The following is a 17,744-nucleotide window of genomic DNA, read 5'->3' on the forward strand; positions in this document are numbered from 1 at the left end:
ATCAGCCAGGAGAGTAAGTGAATTGAATGCCCTTGTGGCTGACTCACCTTTTTTACTTCTTTTCATAAGGACAAGGTAGTTGTCAGTGGATTACAGCTGTGGCTACCTCCTTTGTCTTAGGCAGGTGCCAGATGCTGAAATTTGCAAAGCTGCAACCTGGTGTATACTTTCACCTAGCACTATGCTCTGGACTTGGCTTCTAGTCTGGATGCCAGATTTGGCAAGGTGGTGCCTCAGTCTATACAACTAGGAATCTGTTCCTGCCCCCAGGTTAGTTTCAGCACTGCTTATCAGTCTATCCCATAAGTGAGAATATGCAGAACCACTCAAAGAAATGAAGGTTACTTACTTGTATCTGGAGTTCTTCAAGATCGGTCTGCGTATTCATGCCTCCTACCTTCCCTTCTCTGACAGAGTCCTTGTTATTCTGTCTCTTGCTTTGCAGTGGAAGGAACTGAGTTGGTGAGGGCACTCCACCCCCCCTTATAGCCTCGCTCTCAGTGCGTTGTGATGCTGAGGGGAGGGGTGGGGGATACAAGAGCACTCTGGCTCAGTGATTCCCAACATTTTCTTTGCCAGGGCACCCCTCGAGCTCCAGGGGCTCTTCCCCCCAAGTGGTGGCTACAGCAGGGAAGGGGAGGGACAGAGAAGCCAACCCCTTGCTCACACAGGAGAGGGAGATTGAGCTCTGATTGGTTGCTCCGTCCCTGGAGGAAGCAGGGCAGCGAGGGAGACAGCCAACTATAAGGTGGCTTTCCCCCAGTCCTCACATGTACTTTTTCAAAAAATTCCGTGGTACGCCTGTTTGAGCATGGTGGCATATCAGTGGCATATCATTCCCAGTTGGGAAACACTGCTCTAGCTTACACTGTTGGAAGAGGTGTTTGCTGTAAGGCACCACAAGGCAGTGAGTACCTATAAGTGTGGAGTACCTTTAAATGTGAATATGCAGACCCATCTCAAAGAACTATTATAGGTAAGTAACCTTCATTTTTATTCAAGGAAAATTTTTGCCTTATTCTGTCTCCTTTAGGCCAGTGCTTTTGGTGCATCCATAGTTGTTAGTGGATGTCAGGATAGGACAATGTAATTCCCACCAAAAATTGCGTGTGCCCTGTTTTTTGGCATTTCTTTAAATGAAGATACTCTGTGTTTCTGAAATTCAAATATGCCCCTATCTCCCCCACCTGCTTTTATTTTTTAATCTGGCACCCGTAGGTGTACAGGGCACGTTATTTGCCGGAATTTTACTCTACCCCACTGCACTGACCAGTTGTACTTGGACATTGTGCATTATTTGGAGAGTGGGGGAACACTAACCTGTGTGGACATTTGTTCTGAAGAATTGGGTTTTAATTATTGGCAGGTCTTGCAATCAATCTGCTCTACTGAAGTGTGTAGACCTTCTGTGTTACCAAGAATGATCCAGGGACAAATGTGACCTGTGCATGCAAAGCCTGTGCTGTGCTTATACCTGAAACATACATGAGACAGAATAGAAGGACAATGCCTTTTTTTGAGATTAGAGGAGTTCTAAGTGGGGCAACCATTGAACTAAATAGGTTACTCTGGAAGTGAGGATTATAAGTAATTCTGGGAGGAACCTGAAGCATAAATGCCAGTGCAGTCTTCTCGTGGGGCGTAACTAGTCCAATATTGGAGTAAAATGTTGGCCCCCTTTCCCCTCCAATCTTATGTATATTGCATTTTCCCATGCAAATATAAACTTTTGCTCAACATGAAGGAAACTGCACATTAATCTGTAACTGTACAAATAGTGTGAATATGCATCCTTCATTCAACAAAAATAAAAACATGCAAAACAGAAGAATGTGTCCATTTCCCACCCAGTGTGGGCCCAGCTGTGCATTGGCTGTGCTGTTCAAGCTGCCCCGTCTGACTCAGAAACTTCCTTTTATTAATGCTTACTGTTTCTGAGTCGGGATGATCACAATTTGGTCACACTTTTTATCCAGGGTACAAAGGAAGAGACTTTAGTGTAGACACCTGGAGAGTCTTTGATTCCACAGCCATAACCCCAGGAAGTCACCCCATACACAACCCAGCTTTCCCCTGGACGTTCACACATGAGTGGTCCACCACTGTCTCCCTGACAACTGTCCACATGTTTCTGTTCTTGGAGGTTTCCAGCACAGAGCATCCTCCCTGTGAACCTTCTCTTATAACGCTCTTCACAAAGTCTCTTAGGAAGTAGGGGGATGGCAGCTTGTTGTAATGTTCTTGAATAGGCCCTTCCTGCAAAGAAAGACCACATAACTGGTATTGAGATACTTATGATCACCAAATCAGGTATGGTTTAACTGAATTTATTAATGTGGCTTAAATACTGCTATACAGTGTTACAACATTAAGTAAAAGTGAAAAGGATGCATACCTCAACTCCCTCAATAGACTGCAAATTGTAAGTAAGACATTTGGTTTAGCAGCACTTGTATCACAGATACTTCACAAGACAGGATTTTTTGTTATATTTTAGGTAATTGATCCTACAAAAATATAAGCTGTAATACTTAAATGTAGTGGGGAAGCTATTCTTAGATGGTTTAATGGCTATAGGGCTATTGGCAGAAGAGATTTTCATCTCTAGAGCACTGTTCAAAGCCACCTTATTTGGTAATGATCAGAAGTCTTTACCATCTAGCAAGCTGCTAGGTGTTAATATATCAAATGAGTTCATGCTTTCAGTCTGGTTCCTAGTAAACAGTTGGCCAACTATAAATCTGCTCTTACAAAAAATTACCATCATTATGTGATAGTCTCCCTGAGAAATTAAAGTCAATGAGACCATTCTACCCTGTTCTCCCAAGAAATGATTCCTCAAGGTTAGAATTGAGAGACAAGGTAGAGAAGTTAGCACTGCTACTGCATAAATAGACTTCAGAGTTGTCAGTCTAGCACAGGGGTTGGCAACCTCTGGCACGCGGCTCGCCAGGGTAAGCACCCTGGTGGGCCGGGCCAGTTTGTTTACCTGCCGCGTCTGCAGGTTCGGTCGATTGCGGCTCCCACTGGCTGCAGTTCGCCGCTCCAGGCCAATGGGGGCTGTGGGAAGCAGCGCGGGCCGAGGGATGTGCTGGCCACAGCTTTCCACCAAAGGTTGCCGACCCCTGGTATAGCACCTTTCATAAACATTACACTTAATTAAACAAAAGTTCTGTCTCAAATCTCAATGTTGTTTCAACATATTTTCATTTTCATTTTCATTTTGTCAAAACAAAATATTGGTCTCTAGTAAAGTTCATTCAGAAGGAACTAGATTGTTGTGTAGGCTGAACATTTTTGAATGTTTGGTGCAGTAAGTAGTGGCAAATCTTCAAATTCAACTAACTTCAAAAGATTTATTTTATGTAAATATATATATGTGAGAGAATTTTTGGAATACCCCAAATGGTTATTTCACTTTAGAAGTAGAGGTCCAAGCAAGATTCCATATTTTAAGTCGTTTGAATATTTTTTCTGTAACACATCATAAAAACTCATCTTGTACCTCATGATTCTCTCTCAGTTGAAAAAAAGTGACAGCAGCAGCATTTTTTGTTTTTAAAAAAATCCTTAATTATCCTTGTATAACAACTTGATTACAGAGAACATTTAAAATCTCAGTAAATGTTGCAGTGATGTAATTTATTGCATTTAAAGTAAGTTTTGAAGTAGCTAGTATTTCCATTTAAATAGAAGTTCTAAGCTAAGTGGTACTACTTCAGAGCTCTTATACAGTGAATTAAATAAAACGCTAAGAGGTGTATTTTTTTGGCAAAACATACAGTACTGCAAACCTTTCTTCCCAGTTTTTAGTTCTCCATATTTTCAGTATGCTCTCATAGATATCTGTGCATACATGCATACAGATTAATGAATGTAAAAAGAGAGAACTGATATTTAACCACATTTTCTTGCCAATTTTAATGAGTCAGAAGACTAAAGGATAAAAAGTTGGCTTCTTTTTGCACTGTCATGAACCCAATAAAAACATAAAAGTAAAACATGGTTATTAATTTACAAAGGAACAGAGCCCTGTGGAGAAGAAACTCCTATCCACACTCAATAAAGTAACAGGACCTGCTAGTTATCCAAAAATCTGATTGTAAATGAGTTTTGCCTCCCCTACATCTTTAGTAGGAACTTCTTTCACGCAAATCTAGCTGCTGAAATTTGGGATTTGGAAAATGGCAGTGGCAGCAATAGAGGAGAAAGAAAGTGTGCTGGATTCTCCATTACACACGTGCTGTGGCCATTTTTCACTTGACATCCTGGTGTCATTTAAATAAATCAGTATAAGCATTTCTGGTCCTCATTAATAAGACTGAATATGGCAGAGCTGGTATTGTGTTTTTAAAGGGGTGTGAATGTGTGGGCTCCCATTTGATGGGAGGCTGTAGGAGTGAGTGGATGATTTAACAGTACCAATTATGTAATTAATTCTACAGTCTGGGAGAGTGAAGAGACAAGGTTATAAGCACAAACTAAATTAAAAGAAACTAGTGCTTTTACTCCTCTATAATGATGGAGGGTGGGATGGGGAGAACAAACAAACAAAAGCTTTTATCCTATTTTAAAATGACGGAACCTGGTACAGTTATTCCACCTTGAATATTAGAAATAGCAAATTGAACAATTGATTGTTTAAGAAATAGTCCACATCTTTATTGTGGGTGAGGCAGAGGAAAATTTAGGTGTATTAATATATAAATCACTCTTACCTGTGTCACCCCACCCAGTGATGTAACAGTTGGGGGCAGTTTTCTGTGGCCTCTCTCGCCTCAGTGGCAAACATGCGGGTAAGACATGGGTGCTGAATCTGGCGCACTGTTCTTCTGGTCCCTGCAACCTCACTAGTGCAATGTCATAGTCGTTGCTGTCAGGCCTGTATTCTTTGTGCAGCATGATCTGTTGGACTCCAATTTCCTCCTCATACTCCTCAGGAACCAGTGTGTGATAATCCCCAACTCGTACGACATAGTTCCGAGTGTTGTTGCCATACCTGAGAATGAGACCAGGGTTCACATCACACAAATTCACAACCTAAATAGACAACCAACTATGACCAAAGGTTCTCTTTACTAATCATATAGATGACACCACCAAAGTAGTTTTATTAGTGGTAAACCCAATTATCTCAACAGTGGTTATGTGAAAATTCAGAAGTGTCTTGAAATTCCAAAGGGTGCATTCTCCTTCCTTTGAGCCATACAGATAATGAAAGTTTCCTGTATTCATTTATTAGAGTAAACAATTATTTTAAAAGAACAAGCAGGGTCCAATATTGCTTTAAAAAATTATGAGTATTACAAACATCCGATGTAAAACCACCAGTAAATACTAAACAGTACTGCAATACTCCCAACTAAACTCATGAAAGGAAAACAGTTGTAAAATTCAGCCTTGAATAAAGAAAATGTTGATTAATACTAAATATTTTTTTGGGGGACACCTGAGCATGGCGGCCTCTACTCATCTTAACTAAAAATAGCAGTGGAAAAATTATAGAAGGCAGGAAGGACCCATGTCCCCAGATACCTTAAGGCCTTTCAAGCACAGGCACCTGCTTGTGTGGGATATCCCACACCTGATCATGATTGTTGATATCTGTTTAGTACTGTTGAGGGTTAGGATTTACAGGGCTCACAGAGTTATTTCCAGGGGGAAAAAACTAGTTAGGCTGGGAAAGTGTTGTTTTTTTATTATTTTTTTTAACCCTAATCTAAAATCACACTTCCTTTTGACTCTCTTCCTGAGAAGGCCCCTTTTATATTAAATAGATAACTAGGACATGTAATAGTTCAACATAAATATGTAAAAATATCAAGCAGACATTTCTCAAAACTCTCTCCACACACCCTCTATTCCACTTATTTTCACGCCCTCCAATGTCTCACTGTTCCCTGGGTATACTTAGCTTTGCTCAAGAGTGCGCAGGAAAAGGCTGAGTCCCTCAGCCTGGTCCTGAGCAGCATATAGCCATAGAACTGAGTATCTGTTATAATTAGAGCTGGGCAGGAAAAGATTTTCTTGTCCTGCAAAAAATTTTGAGTTTCAAATATTTTCCTGTTCTTCAGTGGGATATAACAGACTTTTCAAAATATTTTGATTGATGGAGAGAAATATCTACCCAAGATAGCTGGTGGTTAAGGGACTCGGCTAGAATGTGAGAAACCTAGGGTCAAGTCCCTGCTCTGAATCAGGCAGAGCAGGGACTTGAATTTAGGTCTCCCACATCCCAGATGTGTAACCTAATTACCAGGTCATCAGCTATTCTGGGATCTCTTTCTCTGGTTTTGATCAGAAATTCCATCCTGGACCTGAGAAACTTTCCTGACACAAGTTTAGTCAAAACTGATACATTCCCAGGAAAGGTTGCAATGGATCAGCATTTTCTGATGAAAAAATAATTTAACAACAAATTTCCTGACCAGTTCTAATTCTAAATTCAGGCTGCTTTCCTGGCCTTCCCCTATAAAATGACATGTTATAGGGTCAAATTCTACAGGCCTCATTCAGTTCTTACTCAAGAAAAGCTTGTATTGCTTGTGGAATTCAATGGGAGTTTAACCTGGGTAAAAACTTTGCAAGTCCCGCAGGATATGGCCCAATATATTTATTTATTACGTTTTGCTCTAACTAAGCAGGAAAAATTATTTAAAATTGCAACAATTTTAAATATCATTTGAGGTATTTTCTACATTTTATGTGGAGGTTGCTTTATGGTACTGGAGAAATGAAGTAATGACTGTTGAACACAACGTCTTTAACAGAAAGCCTCCTTAAAAATACTAATATTGTTCTTTCTTTGTAATACTCTTATCCACTACACTGTACTTCCTTTGTGGCTGGAAATTACAATACAAAAAATTTCAGTTGGCCCATAATAGCTGAAGATTATGGAGATGTAAAAACTGATCTTGTATTTACATGGATTTTTCTTAAAACACTATCAGAAAAACTAACCTGTGAGTCTGCATGATCAGAACATACTATTCATGAAACTTTAATAATCTCATCCCTGAAAAATAAACTAATGAAGATTTTTTCCCTCATTTTTTTTCCAGCTTGGATTTATTAGGTTTATTTGAAAGGTATTTAACAAAACACCTTAGGGGTATCTTTTTAGCAATACCCAACTTACTGTTTAGACAACAAAACATCAATCTGTTGATATATCAGTGGATCCACTTTCATTAGGGAGTGTCCTTGGAGAATTCTGAGCATTAATGCTAATGCCAAAGATCATCAGCAACAATAGGAATGTGTCCCTTCAACTAAAGGGAGGGAAAAAATAGTGCTCCCTTTATTGATGTCTTATTTTAGTATATTCAGAGGCTTTTGGTCCTCTGCATCCTGTTTGAGTGTTTGCTGATCTTATTTCTAAGGCACCTCTCACCAGAGAATGAAAATTTTAATACGTTTCTAAATCTTCACTGTTAAACACCTCATGGTTTCTCCAGTAATAAAAGCTGCTATTTGACCTTATGGTTCTGTTCTGTGCCTGTTCAAATAAACGACAAAATTCCCACTGACTTCAGTGGGAGCAGGATTGGGCCCTAAGATATCCTATTTACTCTGGAATTGCTTTGAAGGAGATTTTCCACAATAACAAAGTCCATCAGGCCGCAACTGGTTTCTGGAGCATGACACATCATCTGAACTATGACATCAGTGGCGAAGTCCAAAATTCTGCATCAAAGCAGAGCTGTCAAAATCCCCGACATCTGCTGCCTGTCAGTAATGCTAACCATTTCCTGCTCTGAGACTCCCACCAAGAATCCCACTCTTCCCTGTCTGAATCACCACATACTTCATTTTAAACAGGGCAAGTCTATTGACTGCACTGAGTCACTACATACAGCATGTGAGTTAATGGTCAGTCTCAGGTGTGCTGATTTAGATGTCTGGGTTACTATGGTCTTTACTTTAATGCCTTATACACTAAGTAAAAGCAGTTAGAGTGACAATTGTGTTTTAAAGCAGTTGGCCTAATTTGGTCTTTTAAAAACCTTTATATTCCAATTTTATTATATCACTGATGTGTAGTTCTACACTGGTCTCAGATAGCACTGATATCTCTTCCTGTGTTTCCTTTTTACTGCAACTGTTAACTATTATGTGTATCATGTTTACGAACGCGATAAGGTGCTAGGTTCAGAATCAGGAGACCTGAGTTCTCACTGTTGCCCTTCCCGTGTGAGCCTGGGCAAGTCTATTTCTGTGCCTTATTTTCCCCATCTGTTTTACTCTCTTTCATAAAGCACTTTGAGATCACAGAGTATAGTTTGAATTTTTATATATGCTGCTACAATAGGTTAATTGTGTTAAATAGCAGAGTCCCTGCCTCACATAGCTTCATGTTCTGTCTGTTTTGTGATATTATTTCACAATTCTTCTTGACTTATATAAGAAACTTAAACATCTTTTTTGGTACATGTTGGCTATTGCTGTGGCTCTAGAACCTGAGAGTGATTATGGGTTTGTTTGTTTGTTTGCTAATGCTGCCGGGGAACTTGTTAGAAACTGTTGTTTATATACAAGTATGTTAAATGAGCTCCAAAGATGGACTAAGCTGGTAAATTTTCATGGGTTGTATGCAAATATTTTCAGCACTATTTCTTGGAAACTATAGCGCTCAAAGTGCTCCTAAATATTCATATAGATGTGCTTTATTAGTGAAAAATACTAGTATGCCTGTAAATATGGAAAATTTTAGCAATGTAATGAATCTGTTTCCTTGTTTAATCATGGTATGCCCATCTCTGCACGAAGGTGCAGAAGTAATTCAGTAAGCACATGAGCAGTCTTTGCTGCCTGATCACTATAAGGAGCATAGGATAGTAGGCTGCAGAAGTAATGTTGGCACCTTCTGGAGAGTGACTTAAGGATTTCTGTATCAGTTGCAGGGTAAACTCAGTAAAAGGCTATGAGATGTGACATTACCAGATCAAGGGCGCTTTAAGTCAATCAGAGCCATGTTCATTTTAGAAGAAAATGCTTGAGGCTGAGTGCTAGTATATGACACCCCCTCGTAATGTGACTTCTTGGGAGGCTTTTCACACTCTGTTTATAAGGCTTTGATTTTGTTCCCACTTGAAGTTGATGGAAAACACTCCACAGTGATGTACATTGCAACTGGAACACTATCAAAGTCAAACTCCATTTCATCTTTCTTACTTCTCATCTGTGAAATTATCATAACAGGAATAAACATACCTGTTCAGAAACATTTTTACACGCTGACAAAGAAATAACTCCACAGTTATCCCTATGTAGCTCACCAAGCTGGACAAGGTCAAGGTAGTTGAATGGTTAAGGCTGCACAGTTTGAGCACAGTCTCCCTTCACTCTTACAGAGATTATTTACAGAACAGATGTAATGCTTGGAATGTAAAGAGTGTCCTGACACTGGAATGGATTAGGTTGCCAGCCAAATACTTTTCCTCCAGTGTCACCTCTCCCAGTGGGCGAGTTCACATACTCACAGGATAACAGTTTGGCTGATGTTACTAACATATTGGCCAACTTTTTAAATTTTCACTGAAGAAACTAAGAATCTAGAAAGGAAACGGATACAGAATTTCTCCTTTGTAACAGTAAATGGCTCTTTTAAGTGTGCTCTAATATAAGAGATGAGTATATGTTCACTTAAATGCAACCACAACCTACAAAAATGGAATATACATTGTTTTCTTTTGACCTCTCACTTGTTTTCTCTGCTCAAATTTCATAACTCTCTGACTATATATAAACATTTGGTTGACTCTCACTCGGGAAACCAAATAACGCAATACGTGAGCCTAATCAATTTAGGAAAAGATGCTCTTTCCTTTGCCACTTACACAACGCTAGATAGTCCAATAATTTTTGCCTGTATTTTTAACTGCTGATCTCATTGCCATTAATAGCTCTCTGTTCCCAATGGAAGCCTATAAACAGCAACATACTGCCACAGATAATCCTTGATAAAAGTTAGAAAACGTTATATTAGTGATTTGATTAGTATTTGTCTGAATGTCCCTACGATATTAGGATAGAAAGATGCAGAGTCACTAGCATTAAAAGTAATATCCGCCATTTGCCTAGTGTATCAGTCAGAGGCATACAAATTATAGGTATACTTTTGTCTGCTTGAATGAAACCCTTGAATAGTTGCCCATGTAATACTGGTAATTGTTTGGGGAAATGCTCATTTTTTACACAAACAGGTGTTTGTCCATCCATGCACCCATTTTGTACATTCAAATAAGGGTTTTGTGCATACAAATGAGTGCAACCATATACTTTTCAGGTGTATTTTCAGTGACCTAATGGAAATTTAACTTTCTAAATTCAAATGGCAAGAGGCACCTCTTATCTTGTATAATCTGAATATTTTTTTAAATTAAAAGGTTACAGTTGCATTTCAGTAGATATGGATTTGTCCACAGCATTATAGTGCACAAATTTGAGTTTGTGCCCTAATGTTTGTCACTGAATTCAACATTTTGAAATCTGCTGGAGGTCAGAATAGTGCTAAATATCTGATACCAGCTATAAGACTTAATGTCAGACATCAGACTGCTTTCTTTCTTCCTTCAGTACAGCTTTAACAATAAGAACCTCATTTTAAAAAATATTTTTAAAAAGTTTCTTCTGATTGCTAAACCAGTACTACGGCAAGAAGGAAAGTGGTTTATGATCTCTGATACTGGACTCTATACTGCCAGTTGGGGCTCGACTGGTACACATTTAGCTAGAGAAACTTGCTTATCTCTTTGTCCTCTTTCCCCTGCCTATTGAAGGTCGTCTTCCTCACATAACAAGAGGAACTGCATTCTCCTTAGTTTGAGCACTGCTTGCTTCTTGTGTTATGGATGTTGTTAAGTTTTAGCAATATGGTGAAAAACAGGAGATTCAAGAAGGCTGATTTGAATAACAAACTGTAATTTCCAATAAAATGTAACAGGGTGAGAAAGGCATCTTCTCATACAAATGCACAGAAGTGTGAATTAGCTACCGTGCTGCTAGACCGGGGCTGAATGAGCTGTCTGAATACTGATTTACCCTACTCCAGTGCACAGGCATTCACACAAGTCCTGTATAGACTGCTCAGAATTGACTTTGATCTGTTGACAATGATCTTTTGTTCTTTCCAATGACTCTGAATGTAATTACGCATTTTGCCAAATTTAAACATTGCACAAGGGCCAATACAAAAAAGAAACAGAGTTGTCTAATAGGTAGAGGAAGACCTGGTTCTATTCTCAACTTTGCCATTAACTTTCAGTGTGACACCGGGCATTGAGCTGCTCTGTGCCTCAGTATCCCCATCTGTAAAATGAGATTAATATTAACTTCCCAGGGACATGGGGAAATTTACTTCATTAATGTTTAAAAAGCACTTGGGAGATCCTTATTTCTTTTCATTAACAGCATTGAATTTGTTTCTGCTAGTTAAGCACTGCTCTGTGTTGGAACATCCTGGCACACAGGGAGTGAATCCATTGCTATATCTCTTAAAGGGATGTGATGTATTCCCTTTGAGTGCTGGTCAGCTTGTGAACATGTGTACTGGGGAGCATTGGGGGTGGTATATGGTCCTGTCTCCTCCCCTACTCTCCTGCTTCTGCTGTAGTGGTTTGTGCCATAGAGGGTGCATGAGGGAGCACCTGAGATACAAAGAGGCCAGAGGCTGTAATTGTGCCCACCAGCTGGATATTCCACCTCTTACATGCACAAGAAGCATCTGGCCACAGTCTGGTCCTTGTTTAGCAACAGTATATCTTATAAGGAGGTAAAGACATCTCTCCCTTGTAGTACATTGCAGAGAGGTGGGGACTTTCTACAGTATAAGTGACACTACATTTAAACAGATAAACACTTGACTACTTGCATTAAATAATTCAGCACAAAGAAATTTAGGGATAGATTTGTTCTTATTGCCCAAAAAGGCCCAGATTCCCAGGCTTGGCTGAACTGCACTTAGCACAGAACCCAGAGAGAGGGGCAAAGGTGGCTTAAAATCACCTGGCACTCACACAATCCTGTTTGGCCCCTGGCACAAATTGAGAGCAGCCACAGGACTATTCTAACTGATGCCTGCTTTTAACAGCCCCCAAGAGGCAGCTATGCTGAACAGGGATTACCAGAGCACAGGCTACTCTGGCCATACACTCTCCTGTCCCCTAGCATTCTCCAACATGTCCACTCTGCTGTAGGAGGGAAATAGTGAGTGATATAGGTGTGGCTATTCTGACTACATCAGGCAGGGATTTCCCTTATGCCCTTTTAAGGCAGCTTTATTATCCCCCTTTTACTATAAAGACTGAGGCTTTATGCATCAGGGACTGAGGGTTTGGCCCCAAAACCTGCTTGCATTTGCTCAGTAAAATATGCAATAAGCATACAAGTATTCATAATGTATTCAGTAACAACTTTGAGGCACAATTAAGTCAGTGCACAACTACAGTTATGTGCATTAGGTGATAGGTACTCTGGAGAGCGTGCCACAAGAACAACCATGCTGGGTCAGACCAATGGTCCATCTAGCCCAGTATCCTGTATTCCAACAGTAGCCAATGCCAGGTAGCCATATGTTCAGAGGAATGAACAGAACAGGCAATCATCAAGTGATCCATCCCATTGTCCACTCCCACCTTCTGGCAGTCAGAGACTAGGGCCACCCAGATCATGGAGTTGCATCCCTCACCCTCTTGGCTAATAGTCATTGATGGACCTATCCTCCATGAACTTATCTAGTTCTTTTTTGAACCCAGTTATAGTTTTGGCCTTCACAACATCTCCTGGCAATGAGTTCCACAGGTTGACTGTGTATTGCGTGTTTGTTTTAAACCTGCTGCCTATTGATTTAATTGGGTGACCACTGGTTCTTGTGTTATGTGAAGAAGTAAATAACACTTCCTTATTCACTTTCTCCACACCACTCATGATTTTATAGACCTCTGTTATATCCCTCCTTATGTCAGTGTCTATATATAATCAGTGCAGTATGACAGCACAGAGTTGATTTATTTGGTGATATTAAGAATCCAATCCTGAAAGTCCTATGTGTGAAGAGGACTTGCAGAGAGCTCTTAACCAAGATGCAAATGTAGTCCCAGCTCTAGAGGACAAAATTAGGGGTATAGTTCCTCAAAAGTGTGCGAGCAGAAGACAAAGTACCTTCCATTGCACTAGGTGCTTCAGCGGAACTTTTGAAATAATTCTTTCTTTCCAACAACTGCACACTTTACTCCCTAACTGTGCACTTAATATGGGCTCCTTAATGTGTTTATCTCAATGCCTAAGATAAATTGCTGCCTTGGAGATCTGTTTAGTAATAATTCTGGATAAGATATGTAAAATGCAGTTGGAAGTTATTTATAAAATACTTTTTAATTAATCAATGGTTAAAGATAGAGTTGTTAAAAAGTTAAGAGTTGTTAGCTATCTCATATTGATTCAAGGAAAAGGGAACCTGCAAATTCTGCACCTAGTTAGTCTACATACCGTGTTACTACTATTACTCTTAACTTCCCTCTCCCACTCACCTGTTATGCCTTGTCTTTATTTAGATTGTAAACTCCTCGCACAGGGACTGTCTTTATGCTTTTTGTTCAGCACCCAACATAATAAGACATTTCCTGAATGAGGCCTCTGCATGCTACAGTAAAACAAATATTTAATCATCCCAATTAAAATGTTTTGTTTTGATTGATATGGTTAATTTCTGTCCTTTCTACATGAAATATGCTAAGAATGTGGGATATCCTGGCCCAAATCACACCAGTGCAATCTTAATTACACTTCTGCAACCTCCAAGTCAGTGTGCTAGCTGCAAAAGCTGTCCTAGGAGCTGAGGAGAAGGGGTGTTTGTCACAATGAGACTTCAAAAAGTTAGTTCTAAAACAGCACTACTGGTTTAAAAATTCTTCCTTACCTGGCCACTCAATATGAGGCTAATACATTCTCCACACTAAATCGATTGATAACTACTACATGTGCCTTCATTCTATCATTCTCACTGTAAGGCTCTGCGTTCTTGCTTTCCCAGACAGGCTTTAGCGAGAGTAAGCACTGTATAAATGGAAATTTCGGACACAGAAGGCAAAATCAATACCCAGTGCAACCATTCAAATCAATGAAATTATACCAGAGATTAATTTGGGCCATAGAGTTGTTTCAGTCCTCACAGAAGGTTTGTGTGTAGGTTTATGTGCATAGTTGCTCAGCTGCATATTAATGAGCAGTTCACGATGAAGGTATCTGTTCAGATTCAACCCAAGATGAGATGCTCCAATTCAGTTGCCACATGTGAACAGAAGGATATAATAGGGAAAATACCTATTTTTCTATAAAGAGACTGTGGGGGACACCATGAGGCTAGATTTTTTTATCTTAAGCCAAAGATAGTCATTGGAGAATTCACCCTGGGCACAGGAACTCTCTGCTGGCAGAAAGATCATGGTGGCAGCTCTGCCACTTTTTGTGCCCCCCCAACCCCAGCAAAATGTGAACGGGATAGTGTGCCTTGGGCATTCCAGGGACAAGATGTGTGCAAACTGGAAAGTTAAAGGAGGGGGCAGAGCATCACCTAGTTTTCCACAGATGTAAGATAGAGCTGCTTCCTGGCCAGTGGCTGAGGATCAGGGAGCCACAATTGGCTTGCTCCTGTCTTCCCCCTTCTCTGCTGTGCCTTAGTGGAGTGCTGATGGGATGAAGAATCTGCCCCCATGTGTCCAAAATGTGAAATATACAAATTACTTAGACAAGATTTCAATAACAGGAGAGGAGAGAAGAGTGCTTTCTTTTCAAGCCTTAAATAAAATATTCCATCAAAAGTCTTTCTAAAATGCTCTGTTAACCTTCATCCTTAGTTATTACCATGGGACTCATGAACAGGCATGAAGAGGCCAGCTTATAGTCGTTTTAATGACAGAAACCCAAGACTTTGCACTTTCATTTTCTACAACAAAAACAGCTTGAATCTCAGTGGAAAGAGTCTGCGATTTAATGAACGAAATCTGGCCATTAAGGCATGAACAGTTACCAGGAAGAGTCCCACATGACTGTTGGAAACACGAAAATGAAAAGATGTTGAGCAGCTGCCTCTAAAAAAAGGTACCAATTTCCATTCATTTTAATGAAAGCAATCTTCTGCCTCTTTTCTAGTGGGAAGTGAGGAAAGAGAAGGGGCCAAAGGTTGAAGTTAAATTGCTACCAGCACACTTAGGCAAATTTTAGCCAACTTCCTTATAATTATTTTGAAGTTATTCTATATTTCTTTCCCAGTCATTGCTGAAAGATGTTGGTCTCAAAATGAAGCTTTCTCCACAGCTGTTTATTATATCCACCTCCTTGCTATTTAAATCAGTACTTGTGACATTGCAGTAACTTCAGTGGCAGTGAATTGTGATGTTACAAATATTGGATTGGGCTGTCACAAAAGAAACTGAGCAGGAAGATCATAAAAAAGAAAAAACGTATACAAAAAGCAAAAATGTGAGACTAAATATAGAAAAGTTAGATGACAGTTTAATGGAGGTGGTGAAATAGAACAGGCCAATTCAGAGATGATTTGTAAGGGAGCTTTAGTTACACATCAAGTGGTAAGTGGGTGGAAGGGAGGTGAAGGTGGTGTAACTTACTGTACAGTAGACTGAATGGCCGGAAGAAGGTGCAAGTTACAGCAGCTTAGAGCCTCTTAGACTCACTCCTGTATTTGGCTGAAGATGTTTTAAAGCTTCCCTGAGTGTGCTGGGGGAATCCTTAAGATGGCTACAAAATACTTAATTCTTGTACACTAAGAAACCACAGAGTAAGGCAGTTGTTGTCAGCCTGGCTGAAGGAATAAGAAAAACTAATTAGATCCAGACAAGGGCAAGGTGCAAATTTACTTTTCCCTTAGATTCAACAAAATAAGAAGAATGTTTTGATCAAAGAGAGGGGCTTACAGGTCAGCTCAACTAGTCTGTAAAACATTACAGGAAAACTGTCACTTAAGTTTCATAGCTGATTGTGCCTTACCAAACAGAACATCAAAATACAACACAGGATCTATGTGCTTGCTTGCTTGGTTGTTCTCACCTCAACTTGAAAAGTTAACAGATACCTGTACACTGTGGTGTTCTGACGGGCCAGGTCCCTTAGGTGATTATGCTAAGGAAGTCTGAAGCTTTCTCTATAAAGGTTTTCTCTGGAAATGGTGAAATTCTGAATATAAATTTGTTGAGTGATGAATGCAATCTGTGTAATGCTAGAATGTGGGAGTAAGAATAGTTTTAACATATGAGTTAATACAGAACTTTTTTTTTTTTTTTTTTAAACAGACGTCTTAGTCTCTTTGGGAAAAATTTTCAGTATACTGGTGGCAAGAGTGGGGTTTTGCCTCTGTATCATTCCCACTGGCCTCACAAAGGTAGCAATGCAGTGGTACTGGAAATGTATTCCATTGTTAATCATGCAGTACTACCTCTTAAAACAGTGTGCTGCAGTGAGCACCCAGCAGCTGCTGATGAGTGTGGCGCCACATAAGAGTCTTCCATCACCATGAGATGATTTCAGTCGGAGGGCAACCTGCCAGGGCCAACCGCCCCTAAAGAGAGAATAAATAAGTCGTGTCTTTTAGTATACTAAGCAAAATGGAAGAGTAAAGGTAACTGGCAAGCTGTCTTGAGTGTACAGCCACTATTGCTGCGTTGGTTTAAATAACTTAAGACACATTATTTACTGAGTAACAATTGGGAGTCCATTTAATCATGTTAGTATAACATTCAGAATTCCATTCAACAACCCTCAAGGTTAGTTTACGGACTGCTTGGACATCGAACGCTCTCAGCACTTCATCCCATTATGAATCAGTTTAATCATCCCTTCTCAGAATACATCCTTTATGCCAAAAACATATAATCTGTGTCCCCCACCAAATATTATCCAAGTGAGAGAAGAGGTATAGCAGTTCTAATAGTTACCATATAAAAATATGCAACTGTGAGGAGAAGGCTACCATGCCAAAAATCTGGGAGTGGCGGATAGGGAGATTTCCATGAAAAACTCCCAATCTGCTTTTCTGTTCCCATTAATGCTAACTGCCCCATCTGCCCTTGACTGGATGTAAACAAATCTTCAACATCAACGGGATTAAGGGAAAAGCAGAAACAACAAGAAATACACAGATTAGCTCCATCTCATCTCTCCACATGTGATCATCTATTCAAGATAAATCCAAACAATTTAGCAGATCAAGGATACATATTCCCAAACCTATAAAGATGGAATTGATAGTGGGATCACAAGAAAAGGACCTAGGGGTTACAGTGGACGAGAAGCTGGATATGAGTCAACAGTGTGCCCTTGTTGCCAAGAAGGCTAACGGCATTTTCGGCTGTATAAGTAGGGGCATTGCCAGCAGATCGAGGGACGTGATCATTCCCCTCTATTCGACATTGGTGAGGCCTCATCTGGAGTACTGTGTCCAGTTTTGGGCCCCTACAAGAAGGATGTGGAAAAATTGGAAAGAGTCCAGCGGAGGGCAACAAAAATGATTAGGGGGCTGGAGCACATGACTTATGAGGAGAGGCTGAGGGAACTGGGGTTGTTTAGTCTGCAGAAGAGAAGAATGAGGGGGGGATTTGATAGCTGCTTTCAACTACCTGAAAGGGGGTTCCAAAGAGGATGGATCTAGACTGTTCTCAGTGGTAGCAGATGACAGAACAAGGAGTAATGGTCTCAAGTTGCAGTGGGGGAGGTTTAGGTTGGATATT

General features: G+C 40.0%; 1 protein-coding gene across 1 annotated transcript in view; it reads right to left on the reverse strand.

Moving 5' to 3' along the window:
• Positions 1-1,948: 1,948 nt before the first annotated feature.
• The window catches only part of PRSS12 (serine protease 12), a 69,514-nt gene continuing 53,718 nt past the window's right edge, over positions 1,949-17,744 (reverse strand). Inside the window, exons 11-13 of the mRNA XM_065405227.1 lie at positions 16,454-16,576; positions 4,719-4,999; positions 1,949-2,256 (exon numbers count right to left, since the gene is read on the reverse strand). Of these exons, the coding sequence (XP_065261299.1) occupies positions 1,949-2,256; positions 4,719-4,999; positions 16,454-16,576 (712 nt within the window). The remainder of the gene's footprint in view (positions 2,257-4,718; positions 5,000-16,453; positions 16,577-17,744) is intronic.

The sequence above is a fragment of the Emys orbicularis genome, chromosome 5 (assembly GCF_028017835.1).
Source record: "Emys orbicularis isolate rEmyOrb1 chromosome 5, rEmyOrb1.hap1, whole genome shotgun sequence".
Classification (NCBI taxonomy): domain Eukaryota; kingdom Metazoa; phylum Chordata; order Testudines; family Emydidae; genus Emys; species Emys orbicularis.